Source organism: Bombina bombina, chromosome 1, assembly GCF_027579735.1.
Source record: "Bombina bombina isolate aBomBom1 chromosome 1, aBomBom1.pri, whole genome shotgun sequence".
NCBI lineage: Eukaryota > Metazoa > Chordata > Amphibia > Anura > Bombinatoridae > Bombina > Bombina bombina.
Window position 1 is genome coordinate 1017507337 of NC_069499.1, and position 12809 is coordinate 1017520145.

Below are 12809 nucleotides of genomic sequence, written 5' to 3' on the forward strand. Positions count from 1 at the left end.
AGGGGAGGGGGGAGAGACACAGGGGAGGGGGGGAGAGACTCGGGAGAGACACAGGGGAGGGGGAATAAGGTATAAACTATAAATTGCATCTTTAAGCAAAATACAACTTAGAAAGTGTATACTTCAAGAAAATAGTTACCTTAAACAATTAGAAAATGCACACAACACACAATAAGCTGACTAGTATTCACTTATGGAACTGTCATCATGTGTGTTCTGCAAATTCAGCTCAGCTAGCTAGCTAATTAATTAGATTGATCGATGTCAGTCTGCCCTCTCAGCTCTCCTGCCTGTCTGTTCTCTAATCTCTACTCTAAGTTACGATCTAACTATGTTTTTGTCAAGAATGTCAACATAGTTAGATCGTAACTTAGAGTAGAGAACAGACAGGCAGGAGAGCTGAGAGGGCAGACTGACATCGATTTTTGTTTTCCCGCGGCTGCCAGACGTGCAGTTGTGCACTGCTTGCTAAACTGTCTTTGACATGATAAGTACTTTACTGAGTACTCCTACCTGAGTTAGGCTCCCCGAGTCCCACTCCCCGCCACCGCAGAGCAGACCAGCGAGACCACACCTAACGATCACTGATCCGGGATCACTCAGTGTGAGTCAGACTTAGTCTCCAAGCTTAGCCCGGCTGCCATCCACACTTCTTCTAAGTTCTTCCAAGCTCTCACCTAACCGCGGCATGGGAGATCAGTTAAACTGACTGACGACTTGTAATGTGACGACTTCAGTCCACGCTGCCTGATCTCCCTCCCACTGACTAGTAGCACGCGCTGATTGGCTGATGCGGGGCAGGCAGGGCTGAAAGGGCACCCAAGGCTGCCATAGACCAGCCTTTATTGGGAGCGGTATGGGCCGCGAAGCGGAGACATTAAATGTTAGTCGCCACTGGGTGGCAGTCTCCTGCGGCCCATACAAACAAATACAATCATATTGCGCAACGGAAGGGCTCACAGCCTCTACCTACTTGCGCAATATGATTGTATTTGTTGAGAATACAACACACAGTGAGTCACACCAAGAGATTTAATTAAAAAAAAGATAGCTCAGCTGGGTGGCAGGGGGGTTGGGGGGGTCAATAATTAATCCAAAATTTTTTTTTATAAAAAATTAAAAATTGTTAAAAAAAATTATTATTAAAAATGTATTACATTGTGTAATTACACACATAGGACAGGTGAGGTGCTGCCTCACCTGCCTCCTATGACAGCACGTCACGACAACATAATAGAACTATTAAGTCAGATGATGCTGCAATCAGTGTACCAAATAATGCTCAGACAGTCAGGTTTACTACTACATTTAATGAGGGAGCAGAAACTTTAAAAAGGATTTTTAATAAACATTGGCCCCTACTTAAAGGGACATAAAACAAGTTGAGATAGACACAAAATAATATGTAAATTAATTACTTTACCTGCAAATTTATACTGCAGTGCCTCACCATTAACCCTTTATTTTAAGTTTCTGAATTGTACAGCTCTAACTCCCCCTGCACAAATCCTTTTATGGCTGTAGCTATATACATTGTTTTGGTAAAATGCACAAATGAATAGGGATTATCTGATGGAGCATGCCTAGAAGCTGTCAACTCAGGTGAAATAGAATGCCTTTGTCTAAACACTGATAAGAGGGGTGGATCACAGTGTCCAGACAGCATGGCTATTTTATGTATTTTTGCTTATTTTTGAAAATTATTTTAAAATACTTCCTAACAATTTTTAAACAATTTTTTGTATGCAAACTATTTTTACTTAATTAGCCCTTTTAGGATATGCACAGATCTCAACCTGGTTTATGGCACTTTAAGGCTGATCCCCTTTTAGGGCTACACCTAGGAGATAAGCCACAAATTACTTTTAAGAAGGGAAAAAGCCTAAAAATTTGTCAATTTTATGTTTGTGTGTAATCATATTTATTATACTACACTTGAATCGTTCTCCCTGTTGCGCTCTGTTTCTTTTTTCCTTATATTGCTATCCATAGAATATCAAAGTATCATCTAAACCAATTTGGCCTCTGAAAACCAGGAGTTAAAATGATTTATGTTTTAGTTCTTCTCCTCCCCAAATAAAGTTGATGTAATTTGCCAAGTGCAGTACCTAGATGTGAAGAGTTCTATATAGGAATTATATTTTTGCTAGGATTGACATTTTGATTGAAACAAGTTTCCCTCAAAATGGATATAGGTCCCTCCAAAAATCTAATAGTGGACTTTTAGGGGCCAATTTATCAAGGGCTGAATGACCCCTGACGCCTTCAGGCTCGCCGGAAACAACAGTTAAGAAGCAGCGGTCTTAAGAGGCTGCGGACAGCAATCAATCCAATCAGACACGATCGGGTTGATTGACACCCACTGCTAGCAGCCGATTGGCCGCTAATCTGCAGGGGGCGGCATTGCACAAGCAGTTCACCAGAACTGCTTGTGCAATGTTAAATGCCGACAGCGTATGCTGTCTGCATTCAGCGATGTCGGGCAGACATGATTCGCTAAGGCGAATCATGTCCGCCCGCCATTTGGTAAATCGGACCCTTAGAATTACTGTATATAGGTGATCCACGTACACAGTAATATTCAGAATCAAATTAGTTATATAATTTGTAACTGTTTTAAAATAAAATATTAATGTTCAAAGTTTTACTGTGTGATCCAGAAGGGAAAGATTTCAATACCTTTTTTTCTTACTATTGACTTACTGCTGCTATTTCTGTTTTTAATCTTAAAATACTTTGAAGATATATGGATGTTCTATGGCGGCTATAAAATGTCCTTTACTGACTACATGAAAGAACTGCTAAACCCATATCTCTCACGTACTGACTCCAGTCTATATTTAAAGCCCTTTTGCAGCATTAACATTTTTAATAAACTCCTTTAAATATTTATTTAATATTTAATATTTATTTAAAGGGGCACAAATTGCAGAAAGAAAATGCTCTAATGTGTTAAAGCATTTTATTGTTGCACTTTCCCAGTAGTTCAGTATCGTGGCTCCTGTGCCTACCTAAGTATGCTTTTCAACAAAGAATACCAAGATAACAAACTAAATTTGATAACATAAGTTTAAATGTGACTTTCATGTCACTTTAATAATTAGATTACATGTAAGAAATTAATATTAGTTCTTAAAAAGTTATTTGTAGCCAATTAATATAATTAAAAGTTAATTATTGTTCTTAACATGCCATGTGGTAATTTTTTGGCCTAGTTTTAGTATTTTAATCACAAAATTTACGAAGAAAAAACAGCCATATTAATAATCTTAAAACTCATCTTGGGAAATCCTATTTAGGATACATTAATCATTTTATTTTTAGGGGTGGTTATTTTCATTAGAGTAATGAATGAAAAAGTGTTTGCTATAATCTTTGGGTCTGATGAGAATTTTCCTGACAGTAATTGGATACTGGGGATTAAGACTGCCCTTGTATAATCTTTTACAATATTGTTAATACATTATTCGGCCTATTAGCATAGACAAAGTAATACAATTTCAATAATGTAAGGGCTCTAATTAATAGTTCTGTGACATTTCATATGTTTTGCTTCTTTTCCTATTGATCTCCCTTGAGACAACACCTGAACCATTATTTCTTTCTCTAATTGTTTGAAATCTTGATGTAGATGATGTAGTTTGCTAATAATTTTCCTTCTTATAATAGATTTATGCATAGTTTATATAGATACTGGAGTTCTTTTTAACTTTGTTATATGAAGAAAGTGATGTTAATATTTTTCTTCTGAGGAAATTTTAGTGAAGTGGAGCTCAATCGACAGAGAAGGGTAAACAGAATAGCGTACAATCTGATATTAGAAGTGGATCATTAAATATTTTCACCAAAGCATCTTAACGCGGCTAACCCTTTTTTAAGTGTGCATTATAATTTTAATGGATAGCGCAGGGAGCTCTCTGATTGCCCGAGTCTAAGAAGCTCTCTGTGCTGGTGAGATTCTATAAGAATGATCGCTAGTCATTCTATTTCTGTGGTGGAATGATCTAATCCCACTTTTAACCCTGAAAATAGGGTGTCTCACTAAGGGGCGTATACTGCATTTTCTTATGGGATGGAGATGCATACATTACTAAATTGCAAATTGTCATTTAAAAATCATACAAAAACAATAATTGAACGATTCACACAAATATACTCAGGAGATTTTTTTTATTTTTAAAGTGCATCAAAAATTGTAACAAAATTGTTAACCAAAAATCGTATTTTAACAAAAATGTTTGATTGTTGTATGTAAATTACACACAAATAAATCACAATTTAAGTAACCTGGATAGAAATTCATAATCATAAGTACAAAATACAAAGTGTAATTGTTTTTTTTTTTTTTTAATTTGCTGACCTATGCGTACAAAAATAAGAGCGAATTTAAGGAACAGTGCACTGAAAAATGGGGTATTTTGATTTGTATTAGGCATAATATTAAAGTTTAAACATACGCCGGGGTCTACCTCTGTACTTCATAAACCATTGCAAACTTTTACCTAACAGAGATTATTTCTATGGGAGACATCTCGCCACTCAATTTTTTTTATAAAATTTCATTAGGGCTGCCCCTGCAAGTGTCAGCGTTTAGACTGGTGAAGCTAAGAGAGCTTAGTGCTTGGGCACTGTAGAAAATGTAACTGCAAATGAAGGGCTTTTAAAGATCTGATATATATATAAATATTTTTAATAGTATAGCATAGAACTACATGAAGAACACCACTACTTGTGTACCTTCGGCTTAGAGCTTAAGCGACATCTGAGTCCGACATGAATTTTACTGCATGCCCCCATAGGCGTCTATTATGTGAGTTATTTAGCGCACCCACACTATCTTACGTGCAGATGTTAACAAACCCTAGACTATTGCTTGAGCATTTTAAGTAACTTTGAACTAATATGAGCACAAAAATATTGACTGTGCTCCAGCAGTGGTAATTCACAATAGCAATAATATGTTTATATTTCCACTGCCTAGTAATAGAAAAACATGACACTCCGCTAAATATGCCTCTGTCATAGATGATTTGTCCTGAATATGGGATGCAAATTAGATCAGAACAGTAAGGGAACAAGGGTTGTACTAATCAATATATAATCCAGTCTTTGATGCGTTATGTGGTATAAACTGAAATATAAATTTTATAAATATAAATAAGGACCTTTGGTGTGAGATATTCTATAGACATCTTTCTAAGCTTATGATGTAAAGATTTATTTTTGACATTAGATTTTAGAATCTCTTTGCACATATGAAGAGCTTTTATCTTATTATAGATTTAATATGCTGTTAAAAGCTTGTGCCAATTGTTTTTTTTATCAATAACTTATTTTCATAAGAGGCATAAATATTACATGATAATATCTAATTACCTTGTAGTGTAATCTTAATTCAAAGGTAGTTGTCCAGCTCGCCCATTTATATTATTACTCTTTCTATAAAATGAAGTGATTTGTGAATCAGTATAGAGGCAAACCACATTTAAGTAATAGTAGTCCCATGATTATGAACGTGGGTGTGATTTTTTTTATATTTAAGAATCATACTTTTGTTAGTGTGTTTCCTGTTATTAATAAGGTAATTAAATGTGAATTGTGGACTTTATAATTTTTAGAAACCTTCTTCCTCTTCACATTAGAATTTAAACCCTTTACAATATATAAAACACTTTTAAGTAACATAAGTTATAGAGTAAATAGGAGCTAGATTGTCTGACATTTCTTTATTTAAATACTTGTACCCCTGGACTTCTCTTATAGGGAATATAGCAATTCCCTAAACAAACAATTTCTGTAGATAATCATTACTAATAGCTGATATCACTTTTATAGGAACCAGAATTATACTAAGATTGTTGTAAATAAGTATAAAATAATCTTCAATTAAAGTTTAATCTTTCAGATCCTCAATTGCTAGAAAAAAAAGAATGAAAATATACTGTATGAATATAAGCTAAATGGCTAAGAGAATATAATGAAATGTGCCATCATAACACTTTAACAGGAATAGTACCTGGGTACAAATAAATAAATATATCATATATTAGCTTCTGTCTCAAAAGTGAAGTATAAAACCACCTTTGGTGAATCACATATAAAATTATTTATAGTTGTCCCTTCCCAGAGCAGGATTCCAAGTGTTCTTGTCTTTTCCAACCTTATTCTGTATTTATTCAGATCTCTTTCTGTGTTATATGGGAAACAGAAAGAAGAAATACAAAAACTGGTGTTTTACATGAATAAATGTTCTTATTATGAGCAGATAAAAGAATTAAAATGGGAAAAGGGAAACAGGGGAACACCAACAATGATGGATAATATTATGTGTTTAATCTCTCTACATAGGGACATTGTTACGGGTCACGTGTCCTTCAAATGTAAAATGACATTGTTTCCTCCCTTAGGGTCCCTCCCAAACTATGGCTGCACTAGGGGTGTTATATACCTCATCGATTACTGTATGATCCCCAAACCTCAAAGCTGCTAGCTGCACTGAATTTGCCCGGCAACTAGGGATGGGCGAATGTTTCGCAACATTCAAAAAACGGCACGAATTTTAACACATTCGTTCGTTCGAATCGAATTTCGAATGTTTACATAACATTCTAACATTCGATTTTTGAATGTTCAGTTTCGAATTTTACGATTGCATTCAAAAATATTCGAATTCGAAAAATTCGAATTTAGATTGTAATAGTTTTTCTAATGCTTTTTCTTTAAATGTAATATTCGAATTATGCAATATTCGAATTCGAAAAATTCGAATTTAGATTGTAATAGTATTTCTAATGCTTTTTCTTTAAATGTAATATTCGAATTATGCAATACGTGTATTCGAATTCGAAAAATTCGAATTTAGATTGTAATAGTATTTCTAATGCTTTTTCTTTAAATGTAATATTCGAATTATGCAATATTCAAATTCGAAAAATTTGAATTTAGATTGTAATAGTATTTCTAATGCTTTTTCTTTAAATGTAATATTCGAATTATGCAATATTCGAATTCGAAAAATTCGAATTTAGATTGTAATAGTATTTCTAATGCTTTTTCTTTAAATGTAATATTCGAATTATGCAATATGTGTATTCGAATTCGAAAAATTCGAATTTAGATTGTAATAGTATTTCTAATGCTTTTTCTTTAAATGTAATATTCGAATTATGCAATATTCGAATTCGAAAAATTTGAATTTAGATTGTAATAGTATTTCTAATGCTTTTTCTTTAAATGTAATATTCGAATTATGCAATACGTGTATTCGAATTCGAAAAATTCAAATTTAGATTGTAATAGTATTTCTAATGCTTTTTCTTTAAATGTAATATTCGAATTATGCAATACGTGTATTCGAATTCGAAAAATTCGAATTTAGATTGTAATAGTATTTCTAATGCTTTTTCTTTAAATGTAATATTCGAATTATGCAATACGTGTATTCGAATTCGAAAAATTCGAATTTAGATTGTAATAGTATTTCTAATGCTTTTTCTTTAAATATAATATTCGAATTATGCAATATTCGAATTCGAAAAATTCGAATTTAGATTGTAATAGTATTTCTAATGCTTTTTCTTTAAATGTAATATTCGAATTATGCAATACGTGCATTCGAATTCGAAAAATTCGAATTTAGATTGTAATAGTATTTCTAATGCTTTTTCTTTAAATGTAATATTCGAATTATGCAATACGTGTATTCGAATTCGAAAAATTCAAATTTAGATTGTAATAGTATTTCTAATGCTTTTAAATGTAATATTCGAATTATGCAATATTCAAATTCGAAAAATTCGAATTTATATTCGAATTCGAAAAATTCAAATTTATATTTGAATTCGAAAAATTCAAATTTATATTCGAATTTGAAAAAATCGAATTTCGAATGTAAACATTCGATATCATTATAAACATTCGAATTCGAAAGTGACATTCGAAAACTGTAAATAACATTTGATTTTCGAATTTTTAAGAATATTCGTTCTTATCGACATTCGAATTTCAAATTCGAATTTCGGTAATAACATTCGTTCTACATTTGAAATTCGAAAATTTGCACATTCGCCCATCCCTACCGGCAACACCTTTTATACATGTTCAGTGCTCTATTCAGTGCAATAAGATAGGTCAAATTATTAGTAGGAATAGTAACAGAATATGAAGTCCTCCACCTGCACTCTTGATATTTGCTGTAGCTTTGTGGTTACCAAATGTTAAGGTCTAGAACCACTGCTGGCTGCTTAACCCCACTTTAAAAAGGGCTGTACTAATCCTAATATCTGTTTCTGTCTCAGGTAATGCTCCTCATTTTCTTCGCTTACAGAATGTGGAAGTTAACGTTGGCCAAAATGCCACATTTCAGTGTATTGCAGGGGGGAAATGGTCCCAACATGACAAGCTCTGGTTGCAGGTAGGAGATGCTAATAAGTGACTGATATATATGGCATATTAGATAGTATAAAGGTTAAGATGAGAAAGATGCTGATCAGAGGATAAAGTAAGTTACATAACATTTTCTCTGCAAGTGTTAACATATATGTCACTAATTAGGATAACTTAAAAAATAACAATTATTATTATTATTAATATAATAATAATAAATATATAAGGAAATACATTAGTTATGTACAGTACAGTTAGATATTCTAGAACAAGAAGGCATATGCTCTAATCTGAAAGTCTAAGAATGTATACATACTGGCAGAATCATAACGATAAGAAAATAAAAATAAATATTATAGAAAGATTAAGTTTTTGCAGTTGTACAATGGGGAGGGGTGGCTGATTTTTTCTCAGCTGTCAGTTGATTCTGTATTTATGTCTGACTTGGAGCAAAAGGGAAAGTGACAGCAGGAAGGAGTAGAAGCAGGAGGGGGTTAAGGTTTTGTTATTATAAATGTCTGATGTTTGATTTTTGCCCTCTTTGTAGCAATGGAATGGCCGTGACACTGCTCTCATGGTTACCCGCGTGGTTAATCACAGACGCTTCTCAGCCACAGTCAGTGTTGGAGACACCTCTCAGCGTAGTATCAGCAAATACCGCTGCGTGCTGCGCTCTTCAGGTGGATCGGGGGTCTCTAACTATGCAGAACTCATTGTAAAAGGTGAGACCCATATACTCTGCTCTACTTCTTATTTGTTAACTTTACAAGATTTCCTGCATTCTGAACTTGCCAAGTTACCTTCTTGTTATGCTGCTTGCTGCCTGAATTCTGACAGAGCCTGGTGGTCTCTGTGTATTGCTATTCACCTGCCTGCACCCTAATATGTATATATTATGTTTAAACATATTATTTCTTTAAATGATTACATTATTATGTTTTTTTTACTATTGTTATAGATCTGTCTTTCTAGGTGAACTGTGTCAAGCAAAGAAATGCATGTAATAGGGAATATATGTAATTGTTAGATAGGTAAAAACTGTATTGCCTGTATTGACACTTTTTTTGTGCTTCTCAAAGAAAAGACCATTTTATGTATAATAGACTTTCAGCTAGATTACGAGTTTTGAGCGATATGGGGAAATTAACGACTGCCACAAAAGCAGCAGTATTTAACCTCCCTATAGCGCTGCTATTACAGGTTTTGTAAAACCCGGCTTGCGCGGGCGATATAGTGGTGTTGAGCTCAAAAACAAAATTATCAAAAATAAAAACTAATTTAGCTCTTCTGCCATGCCCTGAAAAGGACAATCAGCTCTTTTTTACGAAGTGCCCAAACCCTAAGCTAAAAATAAAAAACACCCAAAAAACCCTTAAAAAAACCTAACACTAACCCCCGAAGATCCACTTACAGTTTTAGAAGTCTGGACATCCATCCTCAACCAGCCGGCGAAGTCCTCATCGAAGCGGGCAGAAGTCCTCATCGAAGCGGCCAGAAGTCTTCATCCAGACGACATCTTCTATCTTCATCCATCCGGCGCGGAGCGGATCCATCTTCAAGACATCCGGCGAGGAGCATCCTCTTCTTCAGATGGTCGATGAAGAATGATGTTTCCCTTTAAGTGATGTCATCCAAGATGGCATCCCTTACATACCGATTGGCTGATCCAATCAGCCAATATGATTGAGCTTGCATTCTATTGGCTGATTGGAATAACCAATAGAATGCAAGCTCAATCCTATTGGCTGATTGCAATAGACAATAGGATTTTTTCACTTTTAATTCCTATTGGCTGATAGAATTCAATCAGCCAATCGGAATGTAAGGGAAGAGGATGCTCCCCTTACACCCTAGGGGGTGTTAGGGTTAGGGTAACGTTAGGGTTAGGGTTCGGCTTAGGCTAAGGGTTATGTTAGGGTTAGGTTTAGGGGTTAATATATTTATGTAGTGATGCGGGAGGGCGGCGGTCTAGGGGTTAATAGGTTTATTATAGTGGCGGTGTGGACGGACAGCAGATTAGGGGTTAATAATATTTAAATAGTGTTTGCGATGTGGGAGGGCGGCGGTTTAGGGGTTAATAGGTAGTTTTTGGGTGTTAGTGTACTTTGTAACACTTTAGTTATGAGCTTTATGTTAAAGCTTTGTAACATAAAACTCATAACTACTGACTTTAGATGGAGGTACAGATCTTGTCAGTATAGGGTGTACCACTCACTTTTTGGCCTCTCAGGCAAACTTGTAATACCGGCGCTATGGGAGTTGAAAAAGGACTTTTTAAAAGTGCGGTACTGATGTTGCGTGACGGCCAAAAAGGTGTTCTGTACACCTATACCTGCAAGACTTATCATAGCGGCGTTAGGGAAAAAGAATCGTTATGAAGCATAACAATGCTTTTTCACTCATAACGCAAAACTCGTAATCTAGCTTGTTTGTAAATTGTGCATGGTTATTCACTGTAGACTTTGGGCAAGATCCTATGAAAGTTGCAGTTGATTGAGATACAGTCATGACATAGTGCATCTCTGTTGTCATCAATAACACCAGATCAGCTATCACAAGATGTTTTAAGGCTGCTCAAGTGCTATGCAGCTCCCAAGTAATAGTGACAACAAACACTTTCTATAGGAACCTCTATAGCATAATAGCAACAGCATTCTATCACTGTTTCAATAATGTGCATTGACTTGCAAAGCTTTACCTAGCCAATTTCTGACAGCAAAACCTTAAAAGCAGTTATACAACTGCATCTTGCTGTCGTATAATTGCTTTTAGTCAGTTTAACCCTTATCTTAATCATGATTTCCCTACCAAAAATAAAATAAAAACTGCCCTGAACCCCACTGCTGTTATCCTAATCTTGATCCACCATCTCTAAACCCTACTCTTAACTCCAAACACCACCTACATGATCCAAGAATACCCTCCATACTGAATCCCATAACCCAGATCTACACAATCCCCTCTTCCACTGAAAATAACCACTTATCACATCACCCCCATCGCAAAAATAAAATAAAAAACCTTGACTTAAAAGGGACAGTGAAGTCAAAATGAATCTTACATGATTTGGATAGAGCATGCAATTTTAGAACATTTTCCATTTTAATTCTATTATAAAATGTGCTTTGTTTTACTGGTAGCCTTTCTTGCAGAATATACCAAGCTAGGCTTAGGAGCAGCAGTGAACTACTTTAAGCTAGATGATGATTGGTAGCTGCAGTATTATGCTTACTGGCTCATCAGATATGTTCATCTTGCTGCCAGTTGCTCAGCTGCACCTGAGTCTAATCTTCAACATAGGGTACAAAGCAAATTTAATGATAGAAGTAAAGTGGTAAAAACGGCATTCTCTATTTGAATAATAAAAGCTTAACTTTATTGTCCCTTTAATGAAACTTATAGCTTGTCATGAAGCCTGGCTGAAGATTCCTCACTCTTCAGCCTTTTCCAGTCAACAGCAGCATTTTGTCTAAGTTGAGAATTTTCATTGGGGTACTCTCCAATATATATTTTTTTCCCTTCCGGGTTGGCTAATCAGGTTAAGCATTCAGAATTGTGTATTGGCAAGCTCTGGTTAATATGATAGGGAGTTAATAGGGGTTCACTGTTAAAATATTATTTGTAGGGACAGGCAAAATATGTATTTGCGATGGAGGAGGTCACGGTTATGGTTAGCAGCAGTGATGGTAAAGTCAAGAATAAGGTTAATTGCAGTTTGGGGAGGCCACTATGGTATTCAATGACAATATGTCCGAATTTACTAAGTATATTGGACTATGGACTAGGTACATAGATGGTATGAACTAGGTACATAGATGGTATGGACTAGTTACATAGATGCTATTCTTATGTTTTTAAGGACCCCTGGAGGTTCTTCATACATTTTTCGCCACCCTATTCTAATAATTTGGGCTTGTAACTTACAATTCATCATGATATGCAAAAAGTGAATTTCTTAGATATAGCTATCTTGAAATCAGAAGCTAATACAATTAGAACTGAGGCCTGCAGGACACCAATATTCACCAATAACACACTGTTAGCAAGTAGTAATCACTCAACTATACAAGGATTGCCAATTGGAGAATATTTAAGGCTGAAGAGAAACTGCTTTGATTTGAATACTTTTAAAAAAGCAGCCTCAGAGTTTAGACAGAGGGGTAGATTTAATAAGCAGCAGGTGCTGCTTTCTACCTGCAAAGTTTCCGGCTCTCCGGAAACTTAAGTTAAGAAGCAGCAATCATAAGACTGCTGCTTCTTAACTAATCTGCTACCTTTTAGGTGGTGTACTGCAATCATCCCGATCAGATACGTTCAGGATGATTAGTCGAGAATGAGCAGGGGGCGGTATTGCACAAACATTTCACAAGAAATGCTTGTGCATTGTTAAATGCAGACAGCGTATGCTGTCGGTATTTAGCGAT

General features: G+C 35.2%; 1 protein-coding gene across 1 annotated transcript in view; it reads left to right on the forward strand.

Annotated features, from left to right (window-relative positions):
* The window catches only part of PTPRT (protein tyrosine phosphatase receptor type T), a 415529-nt gene that overhangs the window by 70887 nt on the left and 331833 nt on the right, over positions 1 to 12809 (forward strand). The window contains 2 exon segments of the mRNA XM_053716292.1: positions 8298 to 8413; positions 8933 to 9107. Of these exon segments, the coding sequence (XP_053572267.1) occupies positions 8298 to 8413; positions 8933 to 9107 (291 nt within the window).